The 25875-nt window shown below is 34.2% G+C and overlaps 1 protein-coding gene across 1 annotated transcript; it reads left to right on the top strand.

The window, feature by feature from the left end:
- Nucleotides 1-3167: 3167 nt before the first annotated feature.
- On the top strand, nt 3168-14272 carry aldh8a1 (aldehyde dehydrogenase 8 family, member A1). Its single transcript, NM_001004540.1, has 7 exons — nt 3168-3385; nt 3996-4143; nt 6594-6749; nt 6850-6999; nt 8121-8377; nt 10615-10776; nt 13719-14272. Exons 1-7 carry the CDS (start codon nt 3248-3250, stop codon nt 14169-14171), a joined length of 1464 nt encoding a protein of 487 aa, NP_001004540.1. The 5' UTR covers nt 3168-3247; the 3' UTR covers nt 14172-14272.
- The last annotated feature ends 11603 nt before the right edge of the window (nt 14273-25875 follow it).

The raw sequence follows: 25875 nt of genomic DNA, 5'->3' as shown, positions 1-25875 counted from the left end.
TGAAACAGTTAGGTTAACTTGACCTTATTTTTTTATAGTTAAGCACATAGTTCATTTGCTTAATAATTTTAGGACAACAGTTTTTCTAAAAATAAATTCAGAATTTAAAGTAAATTGTTAACTCTGTCAGATAAAAAAAATGCAATTTCCTTTTGTCCTGATGCTGAATACCATCCATTCCACTGATGTTTTATGAAAACTATTCAAACTCGAGCTATTCAGTGTAATATGCGACTGGGGGAAACCAAGTAATTTTCCACTTGTTTTAGAAATCATATTACAACCCCTAATTATATGTGCTGAAATGCCTCCAATATGTTTCGTTTGTGAAAATGCAGCTCTGTAATTTTCCTCTTCACAGCCTGATAATCAAAAGATTTCATAAATGCAGCTTGTTCAGAACAGATAAAGACTCACAAAGGAAGATGATGACACATTGATTTGGCCAAGCTTGCTTTAATCAGTTCACCCTCTTGCTAGTAGAGGAATGCACTGAAAAACAATAGCATGTTTTCAGTAGAAGAAAAGTAAATTGATGGTAAATATTTAACTTCAACCTCATGCATGATATGGTAATGTGACATTTTATAGCTCTTTGGTTATTGAAGTGGTTTAATTAGGCCTGTCACGATACAGCATTTTTGTTGTGCCACATGTTGTCACAGAATTTGTTGCGATAAGTGATATTAATGTCATTTTGAGATCAATTTATGCCACTGATTATATAATGATTATATCACATCATAATAATACAAATAGCCATACACTTAAAAATAGCCAACACTCTAAAATACTTATTATTCTTCAGATTATTTAGATTCTTTAATTTGCTGTAAAAGGTAAAGGTTCTATAATATACACTATTAAATGTCCTATTAAGTAATGTGCAATCATAAACTTAGAGACACAATGTCATAGTGAAATGGCTTTAACGTTGTTTGTGAATTTGTAAATATATAATGCTACGGCAAAAAATATTGAGGTTATCTCCAAGGATAAAACGATAAGTCCATATATTGATTATTGCAACAGGCCTAGGTTCAATCAAGATAAAATACTTGTTCTCAATTGAGCATGGCAAATAAAGTATTTGTGCTGCAGAGTTAGACCTATTACTAGTGCACTGTGGTAATCAGTCTCAAGGGTTAAAAAGCTTCAGAGAGCTTTCTGAATTACCCGCAAAGAACATTTCTGACAATTACACATCGCAATTGCAATCATCCAAAGAGATTGTGTAGGATCTTTTTCTTCCTGTCATTTTCTGCATCGCTGCCTACAATGGTATTTTCACAGTATGAGTTGTCTTTTTCCTGCTTGATAATTGTCCTCATGGATGGTATTTTTCTCTACATGCGGTGGTTTGCATCTTTTTTCTTTTTTTTTTTATGAGAAATTAGATTTTCACCATCCACCCACTTTCCTCCATGGGTTGGTCTTTTGATTTGAAATGAACAAAGTCTGGAGTCTTTCTGCTCCTCCTCATAAAACTTTGATGATTCATTCATGAAAAATTGAAGCAATATCAAATTAGAAAATCACTTTGTAATTAAGCTACTCTGGGATGCATTTTGCTCTTCTGTTAAGTCTTTTGTTCTTGTACTTCAAATTTGTATTATTCTCTGCATTATTTTTGAAGATCCCTGTTCTGGCTCGGTAAAATATCTCATTTAATACTTCAAATATTCAAAGAGACTATTTTATTGGTCTCGCTCAATAAAGAAGGTTTATTTCAAGAAATGAAAACAGAGGCCAGCAGTGTTGCATATGAGATAAAGTGAGTGTGAAATTAGGTGTGATTGGATTTCATGCCAGTAGTGCCATCTTCTGTAAAGCAAGATGGCAGACTCCCACCAGCCATATTGGTGTTATTTAGTCTTTTTGATTTTGTTTGCGTTTCTCACAAGTTCTTAAACTCTGTTGGAGACCTCGTCACTATTATAAGTGACCAAAAAAAATTCTTAAATTGTTAACTCATAATTTTAACCAAGGCAACATAATGTCTGCTGTTCTTGTTTACTGCATATGGAAATATTTTAAATATCACCAAAATACATACATATATAGACACACACACACACACACACACACACACACACACAGTTGAAGTCAGAATTATTAGCCTCCCTTTAATTTTTTTTCTTTTTTAATTATTTCCCAAATGATGTTTAACAGAGCAAGGATATTTTCACAGTATGTCTGATAATATTTTTTCTTCTGGAGAAAGACTTATTCATTTTATATTTTAAAGCAATTTCACGTCAATAACATTGCACTGTAAAAAAAAATGCAGGGTTTTTTTTATTTATCATTTTATATATTTATTTCAATTATTTCAGGTTGTCCAAACACAAATCCATTATCTTAATGTAGCTTTAAAACAAGTAAGTTTTCCGAAAAAAATCTCCAGAAATGCCTCGTTTCAAATTATTTTAGTAGTAGTTTGAATAAGCAGTAAAGTGTGTGTGTGTGTGTGTGTGTGTGTGTGTGTGTGTGTGTGTGTGTGTGTGTGTAAGTGTGTGTAAGTGTGTGTAAGTGTGTGTAAGTGTGTGTGTACTCTTTACTGTATGTTTGATCAAATTAAAACTATGCTGTAAAAATGATATGATCAATTGGTCCTGACAGCATATGTTTTTAGGTCATTGTAGCTTATTAAAGTTAATCACGTTCTAACTTAATTTTTCACGTTGCTCAAGCTGTTTTAAGTTAGTTTAACTTAAAATAAGTTCAATAAAATCATAAGCTTAATTTAATTCAGCTTAAAATTTTAAGGCAACCACGATTTCTTTGCAGTGTATGTTCGTGAACAGAATAAACTTACTTCAAATCTTTAGAAATATTAATGTTTTAAACGTTTGGCTGGTAGTTTATTTTATTAAAAAGTATCCAACAATCAAGTTATTATTTTGTAGAGTTCATTTTAAAAGCATTAAACAGTCGTCAATGTCAGGATTAAATATTTAACTCGAGACTAACATTCTGTTTTCACAGAATTGTGAATATTATCTCACCTCCATCAGCAAGTTAAGGTCTTTTAATATCCAACTCATGCTCTAATTAATGAGTGGCGTATCTGCTGGAGAAGCCGTTTAGTTTTCTTTTACAACCTATCATTTAGTTGAGTAAACATATTGCAAAAGAGTCTGGCGAAAGCTCATATGCAACACCGTGCTGAGTGCAGCGCAAAACTTTCAGATCCTCCTTTTGTTTGCCAAGCTTGATTTTTTTTTTTATCTCAATTTTTTTTGCGATGTCAAAAGACATGAAATATCTAGTGCTGGAAAACTACATCGGTGGGAAGTTTGTGCCATGTTCCAAGCTGATCGACTCTTTCGACCCGTCAACAGGAGAAGTTTATTGCAAAGTTCCAGACAGTGGAGCTGAAGAGGTGAGAGTTTATTTTGTATTATTCTCTTTTATGTTTAAGTTGATCCTCAATGATGTTAGTTGAGCATGATCAAGTACTCTCGCTTTCACCAAAGAGATTCTATTGAAATTAGTTGAACATTTTCACCTGTTTCTAGTGTAGAGAATCATTGCAGTCTCCCATTTAATGAATATGTAACCAGTCACGCCATTGTTTGGCTTAAGACACAAATTCCAGGAATGTTCGGAGTAAAGACACTTGATGAAGTACCTTTGGTCTCGGATATTTCTCCCTGTAAACACGTTGGTCATAAAAAAGGGAAACAATCAGGTGGGCAGATGCTCAAGGTCCAGAGTTTAATTATTAAACAAGCTAAAGCTCATGCCAAAAGAACTTGTCTGGGTCAGTGGAGCAGAATAGAGAGTGTGTTTGAAATCCACTTATTTGGGCTGTATTGTGTTTCCTATTTTTAATTGTTTTCCTTTCATCTTTAATATATTTAATAATGCTCAAAATGACAATTTACTAACACTTCACACTCTAAGATAAATAATTTCCTCTACAAACTAATGCATCATCTCTTATTTGTTGAACTTTATAAGTAAGTTAAATATTTTCTCAATGCTCATAGGTGAATGCTGCAGTGAGGGCAGCTAAAGAGGCCTTTCCGGATTGGTCGGCTAAAAGCCCAGCTGATAGATCCAAAGTGCTGAATAAACTGGCAGACCTGATAGAGGCTCGACTGGAGGAGTTTGTTCAGGCCGAGTCTAAAGACCAGGGTAAAAATGCACTGTAATGCGGTATTATTGTACAGGGTACACTAAATGAGTCATACTATATAAGGACTCACGGCTGCACAATAGACCAAAGGTAGACAGAATTTAAGCGATTCAGCAATGTAGTCTTCACTTAATTTATGCTTTCTTTCAGTAGGATATACTGAGAGCAGAGTGTCTGATGTTTATTTTATATAATTAATTTTATGCATGCATGTACAGTTGAAGTCAGAATTATTAGCCCCCCTGAATTATTAGACCGCTTGTTTATTTTTTCCTCAATTTCTGTTTAACAGAGAGAAGATTTTTTTAACACATTTCTAAACATAATAGTTTTAATAACTTATCTCTAATAATGGATTTATTTTCTCCTCACCATGATGACAGTAAATAATATTTGACTAGATATTTTTCAAGACACTTCTATACAGCTTAAAGCTTACTTAGGTTAATTAAGGTAACTAGGCAGGTTAGGGTAATTAGGCAAGTTATTGTATAACTATGGGTTGTTCTGTAGACTATCGAGAAAAAATATAGCTTAAAGAGACTAATAATTCTGTCCCTAAAATGGTGTTTAAAAAAATTTAAACTGTTTTTATTCTAGCTGAAATAAAACAAACACAACTTTTTCCAGAAGAAAAAATATTATCAGACATACTGTGAAAATTTCCTTGCTCTGTTAAACACCATTCGGAAAATATTAAAAAAAGAAGAAAAAATTTTAAAGGGGGCTAATAATTCTGACTTCAACTGTATGTTTCCGTGTGTATATACAGTCAAGCCTGAAATTATTCATACCCCTGGCAAATTCTGAATTTTTTGTTCAAATCTAAATAAAAGCTGATAAAGGCATAAGCCTTTGTCATTTTGGTCAAAAAGCTACTTTCTGGTTGTATAAAAGTAACTTTAAGTCAGAATTAACCAGGGGTATGAATAATTTTAGACTTTACTGTATATGGATTATAATGGTTGCCAAAATTATTAGAAAACTGGCCATATTATTTATGAGGTTTCAGTTATTTTCATTCTAAAAACAAGCTAGACTTATTTCACTGATAATGTGAAACAAACTATGTTCCTGTACAGGAAAGAAAAGGCTTCAATTGCAGAAGGCATGGGATAACATTAGTGTTAAAGTTCTCAGTAAATATATTGACACTATGCCAGAGAGATGTGCTGCTGTAACTGCTGCAAAAGATGTGGACATACAATGCCAAGTATTAAAGTTAAAAGTGGATAAAAACATCAGTTAATATTTATCGCAGCAGCCATCTGCATGTTTCATGAAAATGAGGAAATAAAATCCTGTTTTGAAGGCAAGAAAGGTCAACATTTCCAGATCTGTCAGCTGTTTTAATCACTTTGTCCACTACTGTGGGACTGTTGCGAAAAGACAGGACTGATCCCTGCTGTAATGCTGTTTATTTTTTTGTCAATTTTATTGACCCTATCATCCAAATGTCCCACCAGAAATCAATGACCATTTTCCAGTCTTCTGTTGTCCAAAATTGGTGACAGAACTGTCACTTGCTGAATATTTTCTTTCTCATACCGTTTTTATAAACCCTAAAGATGGTCATTCATGAAAGTTTTTGAAATGCTCAGAGCAGCCTGTGGCAAAAACAACCTCACTACATACAAATTCGCAAAGAATTAGTTCATACAAAAATGTATATTTGTGATTAATTACTTACCCTCATGTAGGTTGAGTCGCTTTTGTTTGTCTTCAGAACACAAACTAAGATATTTTTGATGCAACCAGAGACCTCTCTGACACCTCTTTAGACAACAATGGTCTCGAGACATTTAAAGTCCAGAAAAGAACATTGTCAAAACCATTGTCAAAATATTTAATGTGACTTTATTGGTTTAACTTGAATCACATGAAGTGCCAAGAAAACATTTGTGTTCCAAAAAAATGAATAAAACTACTTTTTTGAATAAAACTACTGTTTTCTCTTCCTCAAGTTCGCTACGGGCATTATGATATATCGCCATTAGATTTAGCAGCACAACGTCCAAGCGTAGGTTATTTCATATAGTAAACGGCCACCATGACCTGATGCCAGAGACATAAGCAAACAAAGTCATGAACTAATCCTTTAAATCACCTTTCTTTCCCATTCCGATGTTCAACTTACACAGTTGTCTAGTCAATGGTTTTCAACCAAATTCCTAGAGAATCGCAGCTCTACATATTTTCCATGTCTCCTTAACTAAACACACCTGATTCATATCATCAGCTCAGACTGATAGACCTGTAATTGGTATGACGGACAAAGTAGACATCAAAACATGCAGTATTGATGATCCACCAGAAAGGTGGTTGAGAAACACTGATCTGGAACACAAGTACGTGCATAAATGCATTGAATTGCCGTCATGTGATTGGTTGATTATGTGTGCCTCTATGGCTCTTAAAGCAAGAAATTTTATCTTTTTTTTTCTTTTAGGAAAGACTATCACTTTTGCCCGAAATGTGGACATTCCCCGATCAGCATACAACTTCCGTTTTTTTGCTTCATCCGTCCTGCATCACACTAATGACTGCAGTCAGATGGATCACATGGGCTGTCTCAATTATACAATCCGCTGTCCTGTAGGAGTGGGTATGTGTCAGTCTATTAATACACTATTATTACTCTGTACTATAAATCACCCATTTTCATATGCTTCATATACGTTAAGTTATTGTTTCCTTGTCTATAGCTGGTCTGATAAGCCCATGGAATCTGCCACTGTACCTCCTAACCTGGAAAATCGCCCCGGCTGTTGCTACGGGTAATACTGTTGTGGCAAAACCCAGTGAAATGACTTCAGTTACCGCCTGGATGATGTGTCAGCTGTTAGAGGAAGCTGGTGAGTGATGCTAATATCGGCATACTTGTAGGTTAAATCTTGTAGGTAAAATCAGCAAAAATTTGACATTGTTCAACTATTTATTCTTTTGCGTCTCTTACAAATACACCTATTTACAAGTGCAGTTTGACCAAATGCATAAATAAATACCTAATGAAAATGCTAAGATGCACATAAAAAACAAAAAACTGAGTTGGATTAAATTTACTAAATAAATTCCAGCATGTGCATCAAATAATTCATGTTATTTTGTTTTAACACATCAGATGATTTAAAAAAAAACCTTTATAACTCTGAACTGGTGGCACAAGGTATGATTTGAATGGACAAACCAGCAGACAACCACATTGCACAGCACCTGAATTGCTGTTTTGGTCCTTCTAAAATCCCCTAGCAAGTCAGTCATCAAAGTGGTTCAGTAATATTACCTCCACTGAATATTTGGCACCAGTTTATCAGTGATGATTTAGTTCTCTTTAACTTTTTAAACAATTACAAACACAGGAGTTTTATAAAATCATATATCATTGCTAAATGCACTTGCGCCACAATATTTAGCACCTCTGTATTTAAATAAGTATATTCACATTTATATTTTAGATTCACTCAGTCATTCACCACAATAAGTTAAACCAAAGAACAGAGCTGTGATTTTGAGGTAACGGGTTGTTTATTTTCAGATGTCAAATGGAATTTGACACAATTAGAGCAAAAACACTGACAATTCCCATTTTTACCATAAGAGTAATAATGAAGAAATTCTAGTGAACTGCTGCTAATTAACCTGGAAGAGGACATGTGTTCTTGTTTCCAAAAATCACAGCTATTAGTTGAGTACTGGATCAGAAATTCTCCAAAACAACTCCAAAACACACATCACCCATATTACCATGAGTCTTCAGTTTTTTTTGTTAATATTTTGAGAGAAAGTTCAATTGGTTGAACAAAATTTTATTTTTTTCATAACTTTCTCTGATCATGTTTACCAAGGCTGCTTATATTAGTTCAAGGGATTGTATTTCATCCTTTCTTGGTGTACATTACCATATTTGTCTTTCTTTTATTGCATGCATTTTACATGAGTTTCTACTCTATGTAATACATGTGTTGGCACCTTTTAGGCTTTCCACCAGGAGTGGTCAACATAGTCTTTGGGACAGGTCCTCGTGCAGGTGATGCTTTGGTTTCTCACCCTGATGTACCCTTGATCTCATTTACGGGTAGCACGGCTACAGCGAGACTGATCACTGAACGCAGTGCACCGCACTGTAAGAAGCTTTCACTGGAACTTGGTGGGAAAAACCCGGCAATTATATTTGCTGATGCAGACATGGAGCAATGCATCAGCACTACTGTACGCTCCAGCTTCTCCAATCAGGTGAGCTCATGCACAGATTGACCAATCACGTTAGGATTTCATTAGGTAATCACAATCATGCAACTTGCACTGCCTTTTTCTGTGTGTGTATATTTTAGGTCACACTCTACAAAGAGATTTTAGAGAAAAAGATTTTATTAGTAAATGCTAGTCAATGCATTTACTATTAATGAACATTACTTGTACTGTATTTATTAATCATAGTTTAACATTTACTAATTCATTATTTATTGATCTTATTTTAACATTTATTAAAATCCATATTTATGCGTGTTAATATAATACAACCTTATTGTAAAGTGTTACCATATTTTAAAATACAATAGACACTGATGTATAATGTATGACAACAGCATTGAAATGACTCACCAAACACACAATGAGGCACTTTCCTGATTTCCTCATAAACTTTATTTGCAATCATAACAACCCTGATTGCTTCCTCTATATAATTTCGAGTGACACATGACTCACTATCACCGCTTCATCCATGTCAGTGTTTGACAGTTACAGATTTACAATGGGCCTTATGGGCCATTCTACCAGAAATGTACATTTTCACTTATGAAAAATGTGACAGGGCCTGACCTAAGCTTGTCATCATACAATTCAATGATAGAACACATCCTTAAACACTGTCAGCTTCTCCTCCATCAAATTATGTCACTTCAGAGTCATAGCCTTAAACGTGTATTGCACACATTTGATGTTAAATTTAATGCAAAAGTGACAGGACTGACTGAAACATGAGGACAATTGTAAATTGATTTGTATTATATATTTGTAGTGTTTATTTGTAAAACATATTTATAATTTCATGTTTTAAATCAATTGATGTGAATGATAACAACTCTAACTTGCTACTTCTGAAGTATTTTCTAAAAAACAGTTATATATATAACATATATATATAATATATAATATATATAACAAAACTATTAAAGCTGTAGATTCAGTTGGGCTGAGGACAAGGACAATAACAAGTGGTTTTTAATGAAGAAACAAAATCTGAGAACCAAAAGAATGATATTTTCCTTTAAAAAAACAACTAATTTTAGACATTTTTGGGATTAAATATTTTTATTCACTGTATTTATGTTTTTTTTTCAGGTACAGATAATGTACATTCTGGTAATATGTCCTTAATAGTGTTGAATACTTCTTTTAATTATTGTTGTTTTTTTCTATTAAATGTAATAATTAGGTCACTTATTTTCTAAAATACATGGTAGTCCTTTTGATTTATTTACTTTTTAGTTTTAAATACCTCCCATAAGTAATAAAAGAAGGTAGATTTTCGTAGAAGTAAAAAAGTTAGAGTGAAATGCATACTTTATTTCTTTTTTATTTTAATTTACATCACTAGTTCAAAATACAATTCTCATCTTGCCTTATGACTGTTTAATGTTATTATCATGAATTAAACTAATACCTATTTCTATTAAAAATTATTTGAAAATTGACTAAAAGTGAATTCTACTCATTTGAAAAGAGTTTTGAACTCAGTGTTGAAGCTAATGAGTAAATAAATGCCTAATTACTTTAACTTAAATGAAGTTCACAGTACTCATATAGATTAGTTTTTAACTCAAATGGTTTGTAATGATCGGTTTCCTTAAGTGGTTTGAGTTGCCTTAACTTATTGGGTTTTACAGTACTCAGTTTGTTTGAGTTTCTACATTTATTGGGTTTTACTGTGCTCAAGTTGCTTCGTTTACTCAAATTGAGTAAGTTCACAGTACTCATTAAGATTAATTTTTGAACTTAAATGGTTTGTTGCAATCGGTTTCCTCAAATGGTTTGAGTTACCTTAACTTTTTGGGTTTTACAGTGTACATACTGTACATATCAACACAAGAAGGACATCTAAATAAAAGTAAAATAAAGTAAACAATTACAATTCTGAAGTTTATTGTTGATAAGATCATTACTGTTTATGTCATACGTTTTTCACATTTACTTTATTTGTCTTAAACTAATTGAGATGACTTTATATAATTCCCTTTCTCGCCACTATGTGGTGCTCAAAATACATATTTTGTTAATCCAGCTACGTACACTATGTTCCCAAAACTCTCTCTCTCTTTCTCTCTTAGGCCTTCATTCACATTACTCACACAGACACATCATCATCACTGTGCTAATATTTAAACTGTATCCTCATAATTCACACAGCCCAATGAAAGTTGTGAGATTTACTCAACAACTCATTTGCATGTTCTTCTCCACTCTCTCAGGGTGAGATCTGCCTGTGTACCAGCCGCATCTTTGTGGAGCGGAGCGTTTACCCAGAATTCCTCACTCGTTTTGTGGAGGCGACTCGTCGGTGGAAAACCGGGGTTCCTTCAGACCCCTCAAATGACAATGGAGCACTCATTAGCAAAGAACATCTGCAGAAGGTACGGTTATAATCACACACGCAATCCTATTGATACTACATGCTATCTGTATATGATATGATATCTACACAACCAGTTAAAAGTTTGGGATAAGTAAAAATAATATATATGAACATTATTATAAAATATGTAATATTATTGTAATTTAAAAAAACTGTTTTCATATAGAAAGTAGTTTAAAATGTGAATTATTGCTCTGGTTTAAATTGAGTTGATTTTTCAGTAGGTCTATCATTACTCCAGTCTTGAGTGTCACATGATAATAAATCATAAATCATCCCAATAAGATGCTTTGCTCTTTAGGAAACTCTTGCTCTTTTGTTATTATTTGATTTTTTAAACATTTCTGTTGTGTTGCTTAATATATTATAGAATCTTTTTTTAATTAGGAAATAGAAGAATATAGGAAATTGTAAGACATATAAGGAAATAAATAGTGTTGGTCTTTTCATAAAATAATTCTAAAAAGTAATATATATCACAGTTTTCAGGAAATTATGATGCAGGGAAAATTGTTTTCAGCATTGAGAATTATAAACAAATTTTTAACGATGGAGTTAGAATAATAATTGATCATATTGGATGACACAACTGTATATGATGTTTTTTGAAAGATCTTGTGACACTAAAGTAAATTCAGCCTTGAAATACAGGAATAAATAACATTTTAGACTACATTCTGTGAGAACATTAGGTCCCACTTTTTATTAATTGGGCATTTCTAATATGTACGTGCATACAAAAATAAATACAACATACTTACTCTGTTCGTAATGTATTGCTGAACACTTCTAGTGCTCTTGAGGTGGGATACAATCAGGGTTAGGGCCAGCTTTGGTGGTATGAGTTGGTTTAAGGGATGGCCAACAGCACTGTGAAAAATGCTGAGTCCACACAATTCCTTCATGTTGTCCCAAAACAAATCGATTAAGTTAACTTAATTGGTTTTAAAATTTTTGTTAGATTAAACATAAAACAATTAAGAATTATGTTGTTTCATTTTAATTAAGTAGTTTGAGCAAGCAACAAAACCATTCTTGATTGAGTACAAAAGTAATCGCAAGAAATTAATTACAGATTACAGACATGTATTTAATCAGTCATAAGTAAAAATGTGTGTTTACACAACAAATACATTGTAACAAATGATTAATTTAGGTGTAGGTACATATTAGTTAAGTCCACCTAGAATAAAGTTGAATCTAAAATTTTTTTTCTAAATTGTGGCAATTTGCACAGCCATATCACCCTGCAACCCAAGACCGTTTACTCACTGAAGCTAAGCAGGGCTGAGCCTGCTCAGAACCTAGATGGGAGCCCACATGGAAAAACTAGGCTGCTGCCGGAAGTGGTATTAGGGAGGCCAGCAGGGGGCGCTCAACCTGCGGTCTCTGTGATTCCTAATGCCCCAGTGTAGCGAAGGGGACAATACACTGTCAGTGAATGCCGTCTTTTGGATGAGACACTAAACTGAGGTCCTGACTCGCTGTGGTCATAAAAAATCCCATGGCACCGTTGTCCTGTGGCTGCCACCGCATCATCCTATGGATGCTGTACACTGGTGGTAGTGTGGAGAGACCCACCGCGCCTCATGATTGTGAAGTGCTTTGGGTGCATAGCCATACATAATAAATGCAATATATCAGTAAACATTACAATATTTCATAATACCACTTTATTTTATCAAATAAATAATAAATAAATAAGATAAATTCAGCCATGGTTAGCAGAATAGGATTCCTTTTTAAACAATTAAATTTTCTAGATCCCAAACTCTTGACTGATGTACAGTTGAAGTCAGAATTATTAGCCCCCTTTGATTTTTTTTCTCTCTCTCTCTTTTTTTTTTTTTAAATATTTCCCAAACAATGTTTAACCGCAAAGAAATTTTCACAGTATGTCTGATAATATTTTTTACTTGTGGAGAAATAATTTGTTTTATTTTGACTAGAATAAAAGAATTTTTGAATTTTTTAAACACCATTTTAAGGTCAATATTATTAGCCCCTTTATTCTATTTTTTTTTCGATAGTCTACAGCAGGGGTTCCCAAACTTATTAGCTTGCGACCCCCAAAATAACAATGTTAGTGACTCGCGACCCCCCAATATCCTCTGAGGTGGTTATATATACAGAAACCTTGCATGCAACAGCGCACACACACCAATAGACCCAAGTTTATTCTTAGTTTAATGTTAGTTTTCATGTAAATCAGAGCTGTAAATGTGCCAGAAAGTTTAACCTGATATTATAAAATCAATCTGCTGCATCTGACGCCATTGGTGTGTCTTTAAAATTATGTAATTACCCCAGGGGTCGCAATCCAATAGAACTAGTAACTATGAGCTACTGTAGTAACTATATAGTATATATTCACTATAAACAACAATTTTTCTTTTCAGTAGTTTATTGATAAAGTATGGTAATTCTTATGGTTTAATATAAATAAATAGATTTTTGGAAATCACCAGGCGACCCCCCCCCCCTTCATTGTCCCGCGACCCCTTGGGGGGTCCCGACCCCCACTTTGAGAACCCCTGGTCTACAGAACAAACCATCGTTATACAATAACTTGCCTAATTACCCTAACCTTTCTAGTTAACCTAATTAACCTAGTTAAGCCTTTAAATGTCCCTTCAAGTTGTATACAATAGTCCTGAAAAATATCTAGTTAAATATTGTTTACTGTCATCATGGCAAAGATAAAATAAATCAGTTGTTAGAAATGAGTTAATAAAACTATTATGTTTAGAAATGTGTTGAAAAAATCTGCTCTCTGTAATACAGAAAATTTAGAAAAAATAAACAGGGATGCTAATAATTCAGGGGGGCTAATAATTCTGAATTTAACTGTATATGAAGAAACCAATCAACAAGATTTCAAGATTTTCCGTTTTAAAAAAGCATCTCTAAAGCATCTAACGTGTTTGTCTACTCCTATAGGTCAAAGGTTACATTACGTTGGCCCTTGCGGAGGGTGCACAGGTGCATTGTGGAGAAGGTGTGGACAAACTTGCCCTTCCACAGCAAAACATCGGTGGTTACTTCATGTTGCCCACCATCATCTCCGGAGTCAAAGATTCCTCCGCACTGATGCAGGAAGAGATTTTCGGTCCCGTAACCTGCGTGACGCCCTTCGATGAAGAAGAGGAAGTGATATCACGAGCAAACAATGTCCGCTATGGTTTGTCTGCCACAGTCTGGTCCCGAGATGTCGGGCGCGTGCACAGGGTTGCTAGGAAACTGCAGGCTGGGTTAGTGTGGACCAATTGCTGGCTGGTCAGAGATTTAAACCTGCCGTTTGGTGGCATGAAGCACTCTGGGATTGGTCGAGAGGGGGGGAAAGACTCCTACCACTTCTTCACTGAGGTTAAATCTGTAACTGTCAAACACTGACATGGATGAAGCGGTGATAGTGAGTCATGTGTCACTCGAAATTATATAGAGGAAGCAATCAGGGTTGTTATGATTGCGAATAAAGTTTATGAGGAAATCAGGAAAGTGCTTCATTGTGTTTTTGGTGAGTCATTTCAATGCTGATGAATTGCGTGGTCTGTGGTGCATTTTAGGACACTAAAGGATTATGCTTTCTTTGAGTTTGGGTAGCTTAGAGACAGGATGGAGAATTAAATTTTTGTTGTTTTTTTAAACTTCCTTAGGAGCAATAAAAAGATGCAAATGGGCATTTTCAATCAGAATATAGCACTGTATTGAATTGAATCTAAAAAGCAAAGAGCAGATAATTAGATTTTCGGAAGGTTTTTTTTCTTGTTAGATCTGTAAATTGGTTGCTGACTTGGATATTGTGAGTTTCACTTAATGTATGTATTCTAATTTTAAAATTGAAAAAAACTGATTACTTTAATATTTTTTTCAAGGATTTCACATTTATTGTATAGGACAGTAGAGAGAATTAGCAGGAACGTGTGGAGAGCAGAGAGAGGATCGACATAGGAGTTTGAGGCGGGAATTGTACTCGGGTCGCCGTGAGCACCAGAGTGCATGTGTCGTTGCACTTTCCACTACGCCATTGGCACCGACAAACTAATTACTTTTAAAACACAAATAAGTTCAAGTAAACTAGTCAAGTAAGTAGACTGACAAATCAGTGTTTAACAATTATAGATGTGTGAAATATTTACATTTTATTTAATTATTTTTCATTCATTCATTCATTTTCCTTTGGCTTAGCCTCTTAATTCATCAGGGGTCGCCACAGCGAAACCTCTTACTGTGAGGCGACAGTGCTAACCATTGAGCCACCGTGTCGCCAGAAATATAATTTTTATTAAGGTTATTATTTATTACAAATGAATAGAGGCTGGTGCAGAAAAGAGTAACAGAATTATTAAATGAATCAGAAGTTCAATACTTTTTAATGCAAGTTAAGCTTTGCTTTCTGGTAAAGAATTGTGACATAACTTTTTTGTTTGGTTTTTATCTCTTTATATGGTTTTTATAACTTTTTATCATGAGCCTAATCTCTGACAATGAACTTAAAAGAATAGTTCACCCAAAACTACAAAATTATTTGCCATTTATGTACTCTCAAGTTGTATCAGTATATTCTAACATAAAATAAATCACACACATCACTTTAACATCTCAAATGTTTCTCCATGAAATTAAATTTAAACCATGGACTGAGCCAGGGATAGTTTACCCACCCAAGAAAATTCTGTCAATTTCGCACCCTTGAGTTTCATAAAAAAAAAAAAAAATTGACGAATGTTGGACACTGGTAACCACTAGGGGTTGAACGACTTTAGATTTTTGGAGGTCGGCTTTTATGTTATCAAAGTCGAGTCGACTTTGACTAGTCGCCAGTGACGTCATCAATAAAACACAAGATGCAAATGTTTTGCAACATGCCACAATTTGCTATTTATTTGCAGGAAATCTATACACATGCTGTTTGACAGCTCATTGCGTAAACAATGCACTGTTACCACTTACTTATGTTTGTGCAAAACAAATGCACTTTCAACACATTCTTCTGAGATGATATGTACACATGCTATGAAGTTTGTCATACCTCCCACGGCTGCACACTTTGTGGTATCTCTGTGGTTCATTCACAAAATATGTCAGCATCTAAGCTTCGCAAAGGACAACAGCCAATCACATTACTTTTTCAGGGTTGCGTAAATTGGATTGCTATCATCTGCACTGGGGTATTTGCATGGAGCGACCCAACTGGCATCTGTTTGACGATTTAAAGTTCATGTGAATCTCAGCTGCTGACATAAGTAATATAACACTAAAAATTACTTTAAATTATCCAAGGCCAGTTGCAGTGAACCACCTTTAAGCTGCCATGTAGTTCAGGTCAAACCATGTGTTCTGTGTAGCGGGACTAGTCGAGGTCAATCAAAAAGTGTCACAGCAGAGCATTAAAGTCGACCAGTTGACTAGTCACTTCAACCTCTAGTAACCACTGACTTCCATAGTATTTTTTCTTCTTACTCTGGATGCCAATGATTACCGGCTTGTCTTCTTTTGAGTTCAACAGAACAAACTCAAAGTTTTTGTAAATGATCACAGAGTTTTTATGTTTGGGTGAACTATGCCTTTAAGCACACGGGGAAAGATTTGACTATTTAAAGAGTATTTGTGTGATTTATCTTCTGTTAGAGCACCATATGTGTGCAGAGATGGAGGTTTATTGGGCAGACTGTTGTGTGTTACCTCCACACAGCTGTGGGCATGTATTACTGTGCCGCTTCCGAGAATGATCTGAGTGTGAGTTTTCCTGAGAGTGGGAAGCGATCTGACACGCTAACACAACACACACTCGCATACATGTTTGATTTCTGCCAAACGTCTTCAGTTCTTCAGAACAGCAGCTGAAGTGATGGACACAAGGCATCATCTCTCATGCCATAAAGAAATAGTTCAGCAAAAAATCTCAACATTGCCACCATTACTGATCCTTCACTTGTTCCAAACCTGCTCCTGTTGAACACTAATGCATTTTTTAAGACATCTTCGAAATAAGAAATTTAAGAAATCTGTCGCTATTGTCTTTGTATTTCCCTATTTTTTTCTACTATTGATTACAATGGCTGCCAGTTTACAACTTTCTTTAAAAATATATTTCTTTGTGTTCAATATAAGAAACACTTTGAGGATTAGTAAATGGTTAGTCAACTTTCACTATACCTATAAACTGTACAAATGTGATTTCTAGGTCATTCGGATTAATTTTATGCTCAGTTCTGAAGTATTTAATTGGTTATAGATTGACTTCAGATATGTGTTGTTTGGAAAAGACTCAAAAGGTTTCGTTGTACGTGTCTGTGTGTTGGTCGGAAAGCACAGCAGGAGTGAGTGTAATGCTTGAACAGTGATATGATCTTGCATCTGTATTGAAAGGTTTTTCTGTTAATGAGGGGTGTGTGAAAACTGAAGGAAACTTGTGAATGTGTTCAGTCACGTCTCTGTGTGATCGTGCTCAAAGGGCAGAGCCCACACTGCCAGCTTTTATTTTGACTTGACCACCGGCAGTGCCCTGTACCACCCTACACACACACACACACACACACACACACACACACACACACACACACACACGCACACGCGAACACGTAAACCATTAGGGTGCTCACCATAATAACTGTAAACCCTTATATGCTCTTACTCTAAATATTACATTATGTGCATTATAAACATAACTAATGTGTTATTTCATAAGTGTTTTTCTATATAAAATTTTAATAACTTATATAATATTATTAAAAACTATTGTTAATAGTTAACTATTAACAGTAAGATACTAGCTATTGATCTAAAAGATGCAAGATACAATGGATATAATGCCATTGGTGTTTACAATAATGACTCACTGTTTATTCTCTCATGTTATTTCATCCACACACACAAAAATCTTTACAAAAAAAAAAAGATATTTTGAGGAATGTCTGACACCGATAACCATTGGCATACATAGTAGGAAAAATAAGTTCAATGGTAGCAGTTTCCAACATACTTTAAGATGTCTTCTTTTATGTTGAACAGAGGAAAGAATCTCAAATGGGTTAGTAATACTTGCAGGTTGTGTAAATGACTGAGTTTTCATTTTTAGGTTATGCCTTAACTTTTTGAAAGTATCTCTTTGTTAATTGTTTTATTTTTAGCATGATAATGATCCAAATCTAATGCAGTGAAATCATACTTGGAGGAAACAAATGCTAATTAAACACATGTAGTTGTGAAATGGCGCCCCCAGAATCCAGACCTGAATATTAAAGAGTATTATTATATAGGATCACCTGAAATTTTTTTTACTGAATCTAAAGATAACCTCTGGGGGGTGCTGAAAGAGGTCTGGCATTATATAGCATTGTTTATTTTAGAACACTCCATGACAGTCTCCCCAAAACCATTCAAGTTGTGCTTGGTGCAAAGAGAGTCCACATTAAAGACTGGCTTTTGCTTGAAGAAATGAGTTTGTTCTCCTTTTCTTTTTTTTAAAGCCTCTAGATGCATGTAGAAACCTAAATATTTATATATAAATAAATAAAAACTGTAAAAAAAGAAAAATATGTACATACATACATACATACATACATACATACATACATACATACACATCAGTGGTGTAGTCGGGGCTATACGCACATATTGTTTTCCACGAGCTGTTTGGTTATTAGGATTTTTGAGGATCAATAATTGCATTTACCCTCAGTATACTCACTTGTTTTGGTGATTAAACTTTCCTTATTTATATTTATTTACATTCCCTTTAACTGTATACCAAATGTTTGTTTTATTTAATTTAATTTTATTTTACAAATCCCCTAGAGTTAAACAGTTGTGTTTTACCACAGCTTAATATACTCAGACAATTTCCGAGTCTTCTGGGGCACTATTAGCCAAGCATAAATCATTGAATAGGATTAGACTATTAGCTTCTTGCTTTAAAATTAACATATTTGTTTAAATATGTTTCCTTTTTAAATAGATAGTTTACCGATAACTGAAAATTGCCATCATTTTTTGAATTAAATCGGTTTGTCTTTTTTTTTTCTTCTGTTGAACACAAAAAAAAAAGAAAAGAAAAAAAAGCTGGAAACCTGTAACCATTGGCTTGCATAGTATTTGTTTTTCTTCTGTGGAAGTCAATAGTTACAGGTAACTGATGATAACTGGTAACTTATACAGTATATACACATATAGCTGATGATTTGCCAACTTTTAAAATTTGGGTAGGGTTAGTAATAGTCTTTTTTTTTTCTTTTTTTTTTTAGGACTACACCACTAATACACAAGTAGTTCTGTCCAAGACTCTTAGGCCACCAAAAATGTTGTCTGTTCTGTACCTTGTAACAAAACTACACACACACATCATGGATGAAGATGATATAGACATGCATCCTCTTCCAGGTAGATTCATAACAGCTCCGTTTGCTTATAACTTGCTGTTTTGTGGATCTCAACACTCTCCTCTTACACATCTAAAAGATATTTTTGGGTTTTGGTTTGGTCATTGTAATAGTTAAATAAGGGAATTTAGCCTTCATGTTGCTCATATTTACACCTGTATAATAGGAAGCAATAAATGGCCAGTTTGACCTGGTGTGCTTAAAAAAAACGTAAGTATATGGAAATAAACTTTAGAGATATTATGTTCATAAGAATTTATAGGATAATATATAAGTCCCAATAATAACAGACAGTGTAAGATAATAAATTCATGTTAAATGTTAATGTTAAAGTTAATATCGTAAGTCTATTTAACATGAAATGTTGTAACCCAGGACCACAAACCAGGAAAACTGAGATTTAAGCATCTCACAAAAGCTGAAAGAATATGCTTTGAATTGATGTGTGGTTTGTTATTATAGTACAGTATTTGGACGAGACATAGCTATGTGAAAATCTGGAATCTGAGGGTTCAAAAAAAAAAAAAAATGTAAATACTGAAACCATTGCCCTAACATTGTCTAAATGAAAAGCTTAGCAATGCACGTTGATATATTTACAGTAGGGAATTTACTAAATATATTAAATATGATCTTTACTTAATATTCTAGTGATTTTTTATTTATTTTTTGCATATGAAATAATCGGTGGTTCATTCTGCTGTGGCGATCCCTGTTAAATCAGGGATCACACCAATGGAAAGTGAGTGAGTTATTTTTGGCAGAAACAAAAAGTCAACCAATTTGCCCCATGCTTTTGCCAAAAATATAGCAGTGCGACTGGTTTTGTGGTCCAGGGTCTCATATATGATGTCCAGATGAGCGTGTGTGTAAAAATGTGCAGTGAACAGAACAGTAGGTCACATCTGGGCTTTTTTTTTTCCGCTGAGGCTGTCGGTGGGTGGAGGCTGTCTAATGATCCAATGAATATTGCTGAGCTGTGAGAAAAATCTCAAGTGTAATCAGGTTAAATAAACTGGAGGAAACATAATGAGAAATGTAAAAAGCTCTGTTGTTTTCTCCCCATTTCGTAGTTAGTCTCTGGTGTGCGTGACCCAGGAAGAAAACAGAGGAAGATCACGTAGCTTGTTAAACTTCCTGCTAAAGAATAAAAGTGTGTAATATGTGTGTGTGTCTGTGGCACCACCCAGTCCACACTTCATGTCAACAGAAGAGAGCGAAAGAGATGCTTACTTGTGTGTGTGTTGGTTCAGTAGTTGTCACAATGTGTCTTTATATCTGACAATAGCTACTTTGTCTAACATGGTAACTGTTTTTCAAAACTATGAATACACTGTAACTCATCTACAGTTGAAACCAGAAGTTTACATGCACTAAAAAAGGAACATAACCGTTTTAAAAAAATGTCTAATGGTAAATCATACTAAACGTTTACTATTTTAGGATTACCTAAATGATTTACATTTGCTAAATGCCAAAATAATGAGAGAATTTTTTTTATTATTCTCTTGACAGTTAAAAGTTTACATACATTTTCTTGGTATTTTTTTTAGCTTTGCTTTTAAACTGTTTAACTTTGGTCAAATGTTTCGGGTTTCCTTGCACAAACTTCTCACAATAGTTTGAAGGAATTTTGGCCTATTCCTCCTGACAGAATTGGTGTAACTGAGTCAGATTTGTTGTCTTGTCAAGCATTTTCAACTAGGCCCACAAATTTTCTATAGGATTGAGGTCAGGGCTTTGTGATGGTCACTCCAAAACATTCACTATGTTGTCCTTAAACCACATTTTAACTAAATTGGTAGTATGCTTAGGGTCATGGTCTGTTAAGAAGAGCCATTTGTGGCCAAGTTTTAATTTCCTGGCTGATGTCTTGAGATGTTGCTTCAGTATTTCTACATAATGTTCTTTCTTCATGATGCCATCTATGCTGTGAAGTGGACCAGTCCCTCCTGCAGCTAAACAGCTCTGCAACACGATGTTGCCGCCCCCATACTTCACAGTTGGGATGGTGATCCTAGGCTTGTAAGCTTTCCCTTTTGTCCTCCAAATGTAACACTGGTCATTATGGCCAAACAGTTCAATCTTAGTTCCATCAGACCACAGGACGTGTCTCCAAAAATTTGTCATTTTCCCAGGGTAATTTATAAAAATGTAATCTGGCTTTTTTATTGATTCTGGCTTGTTGATTTCACCATGTTGTCACACAAGGAAGCAGTGTGTTTGAGGTTTTCCTTAAATGCTATTCTACAGTTGTGCCTGCACTTTACTCAAATGTTGTCAGTTAGCCAATATGAAGCTTACAAAACCTTGACAAATCATCTGAGCTTTTTTAGATGCATGATAGTCTTATTGTATGTAAACTTGACTTTCAAAAAAAGTTATCACAGTTTCTCAAAAAATATCTCACTCATTATTCTGCTATTAAGCATAACAGAAGCCAATTTGATAATCCTAACTTAGCTTAAAGAGAAAAAGTTTAGTTACAATAACATCTGACTTTTTTTAAAATGGTTGTGTTCCTTTTTATACAGTGTAAGTAAACAAATGGTTTCAACTGTATATCATCAGAGTTTGTTATTCCACCTATTTTTGAGCTTGCCTTTGTTTTGTTTTCTGTTTTTTTTATTTTATTTTCAAATTATCTTGCATCTTAATCTTTTAAAAACATCTTGCAACAACAGGCGACTATAATTGTCCACCTGCATCAACTCAAATTTGCTACTCCATCTCCCATAATTTTGACCTTATCTGTGCTTTACACTTTTGACATATCACAACATATTTCATATCACAATGTGATTTTGAGAATGTCTATTTTAACTTAAATATATCTCTGTGTAACTCAGTTTTAAATGTGTATTTATATCTGATAATATTGTATGCCTGTATGTCTTACACTGAATATTTAACCCACATTTTTTTTAGATTAGATTCAACTTTATTGTCATTACACATGTACAAGTACAATGCAACGAAATGCAGTTTAGGTTTAACCAGCAGTGCAATAGCAGCAAGTGCAGGATACAGGAATAAGCAAGTGCAGGATACAGGAATAAGGAATTTCTGTCCTTATCTCAAGGTTTGCTACTTTATTTCCCATTATTTTGGCTTCCTTTCATGGTTTTTACTTTATGTAACAGTGCAGTGTTTTAAAATATTGTACTGACTTTATTTCTTATAATTGTAATTATGATTGTCTTACAATTGCATAGGCCTCTATTTTACATATAAGGCCTGTATTTCAAAACTGTGACTGTAATAATGTGACTGACACCATTTGTTTATATCTCAACATTTGTGACTATTTTTGCTATTTATTTAAAAATAGACTTGTAAAATTATCTTAGTCTGTGGATTACATAGACAGAGGGGTCATTGTCTCAAAAACAAAACAAGATGTCAAATTTGGACCAACATTTTAAATCTGTTGTGATAAATTTAGAAACTCTTTGGCTTCTGTATAAAATTATACTGAAAAGGATGTGCCAGACTGTTCACAATGATAAACACGACCCTTTAAAAGTATTGTTTATTCTCAGACAGAAATGGACTTTCAAACAGTGTCATAGCTGTACACTCAAACATGACTTTTGCTGCTCATTGTTTAATATGAGTACAAACAACACAATTGTTAAGTTTTTTTTTTTTTTTTGGCAACAACTTAATTGTTTTATGCTCTATCCATTTAAATTTTCTTAAGGTTTGCTACTTTATTTCCCATTATTTTGGCTTTCTTTCATGATTTTTACTTTTTATGTATCCGTGCAGTGTTTTAAAATATTGCCTTGACTTTATTTCTCATAATTGTAATCATCTAAGAATGCGAATTTATGTCTTACAACTGCCTGTATTTCAAAACTGTGACTGTAATAACCTGACTGTCACCATTTGATTATATCCTAACATTTGCAACTATTTTTTGCTATTTATTTAAAAATATACTTGTAAAATAATTTTTGCTTGTAAAATACATAGACAGAGGGGTCATTGTCCGTCTCCAAAAAAAAAAACCTTCAAACCAAACAACATGTCCAATTTAAACCAACAAATTGAAACTGTTGTGATAAATTTGGAAACTCTTCGGCTTCTATATAAAATTCTACTGAAAAGGATGTGCCAGACAATTCACAATGATAAACACGACCCTTTAAAGTATTGTTTATTCTCAGGCAGAAATGGACTTCCAAACAGTGTCATAACTCTAAACTCGAACATGACTGTTGCTGCCAATTTAATTCAACACAATTCTTGAGGTTTTTTTGCAACAAATTATTTATTTTATGTTCAATCCATTTAAATTTGTAAAAATGAAGTTAACTTAATGGATTTGTGTTGGGTCAACATAAAGGAATAGCGTGAAACCTGTTTTTTTTTTTTTTTTTTACAGTCTAGTTAATAAATATTCATGCTTCCCTGTAAAGAATGCTGAATTGTTTGTAGATGATTTGATATGATGTCATGGTGCTTTTGAAGCCTGTCTGTTTCCATAGGAGATCCTCTTCAAGCAAAAAACACTGGCCGTTTAGTCATTGACGGATATAGACTCTCACTGTCCAGCTCTCTGGAATCATCTGGACTGACTGTTCCAAAGCTCGTCATGAGGTCTGTACGGAATGTCCCACACAATTCCGCAGTTCCATTCATAAACCTCTAAATCCCCCCAGTTGATCAAAGTAGCCAGTGACAGTGCACAATTTTGCATATTACCGTATTTGAATTTATGCCATTGTTATTTCTCACCATATGTGGCCTTACAGTTTAAGTCAGAATTATTATTCCCCTTTGAATTTTTTTTTTTTTAATTATTTCCCAAATGACGTTTAACAGAGCAAGGAAATTTTCACAGTATGTCTAATAATATTTTTGTCTTCTGGAGAAAGTCTTATTTGTTTTATTTAGACTAGTATAAAAGCAGTTTTTAATTTTAAGGTCAATATTATTAGCTCCTTTAAGCTATATATTTTTTCTGTAGTCTACAGAATAAACCATCATTATACAATAACTTGCCTAATTACCCTAACCAGCCTAGTTAACCTAATTAACCTAGTTAAGCCTTTTAATATCACTAAGCTGTATAGAAGTGTCTTGAAAAATATCTAGTCAAATATTATTTACTGTTGTCATGGAAAAGATCAAATAAATCAGTTTATAGAAATGAGTTATTAAAACTATTATATTTAGAAATGTGTTGAAAAACAAAAGCTCTCCGTTAAACAGAAATTGGGGAAAAATAAACAGGGCTGACTTCAACTGTACATGAAATAAAACCTTCTTTTGTTAATCCGATTGCAAGTGGATGACGTTAAATATAGATGTAAATTAATCTGAATTTTTTCAGTTTTAGTTAGAAATTTGTGCCTTGTGCACTTTCTTTCACCTCTAGAGATAGTCGAAAAAATTTAGTTTGATTGCTTTTGTATTGTAAACACTCTGGTCATTAATTGAATGCGAACATACAAAAACAGCTTCTTCTTTTTTTTACTTATAAAAACGTGTTTTTTGTTGTTTTTAAACTAACTTTATACTATTTTTTTCACTCTAAATTGTACACATCACAGAATTAGAAGTTTAAAGCAGAGGTGTCCAAACTCAGTCCTGGAGAGCCAGTGGACTTTCTTCAACACACCTGCCTGGAAGTGTCTAGTATACCTGAGATTATCTGGTTCAGGTGTGTCTGATTGGGGTTGGAAGTAAACTTTGCAGGACACTGGTCCTCCAGGATCGAGTTTAGACACCCCTGGCTTAAAGCATGCTAGCCAAATAAACTCTCTCTCTGTGAAAATGCTTTAAAAGCACACTGACTGGATTTTCCCCGGTAGCAAAACATGAAAATATATAATTAATTTACTCATCCTTAGGCTGTTCAAGATGTTGTTGACTTTTTTCTTCTTCAATAGAATGCTAACAAAGGTTTTGAGCTGAATTCATGGTAGTCTGTGATTTGTATTCCAAGGGCCCACACCATTTTGGGGTTCCTAGAGTTATTATTTGGGGCCCCCAATCTCCCCCAAGCCCCCACCTCCCACCTCTTCACTTTCCAACCCCCACCTCATACCCCATGCACTAACACAGAAATTATGTCTAATTCAGGTCAGTGACACAATTGGAACTGGCCTAAAATGGATAGATTTAGGTCAAGTAAGGCAAACATTGATGGCGGTGTATTTGAGCATGTGTTTGTGAATGCATGTAGATTTATCCTGGGCAAACATGACCTTTAATATTGAGATTTTCCCCCATACTGTGTCAAAGCCCTCTATGCATGTGTTTATATAAGAGTGAACTCATCCTCCTTAGTCGTATACTTCCCAGTCCTCCTCTACATGACTGCGGGTCTTGCGACATGGACTGCAGTGTCAATGCTCGAATGAATCCAAGTGCTGGATCACTTTCTGCTGACTAGTGTTTTACCATTTAACCAGATGGTCTCACTCCATGTAAACTACACACACTACACACACACACAGAGAGACTCATTGGATGAAATCATGCTAAGCTTTCTTCTGCGTGCATCTGATAAGGTTTGAGAGATATGTACTGAATGTGTGGATATAAGGATGTGAGATATGGAAGCAAAGGAAGCTAAGAGAAAAACCTAAGAAGTGTTTTGCTTGGTCTCAGTGCAGAGGATTTTTTTCAAAGATTTATAGTTTGGGAGACTTAACTCTTTATATGGTATATATATATATATACTTTATTATTGACATTGATTA

The sequence above is a fragment of the Danio rerio genome, chromosome 23 (assembly GCF_049306965.1).
Source record: "Danio rerio strain Tuebingen ecotype United States chromosome 23, GRCz12tu, whole genome shotgun sequence".
Lineage (NCBI taxonomy): Eukaryota > Metazoa > Chordata > Actinopteri > Cypriniformes > Danionidae > Danio > Danio rerio.
The sequence above is the reverse complement of the archived record's forward strand: the minus strand, read 5'-3'. Positions and strand labels throughout refer to the sequence as shown.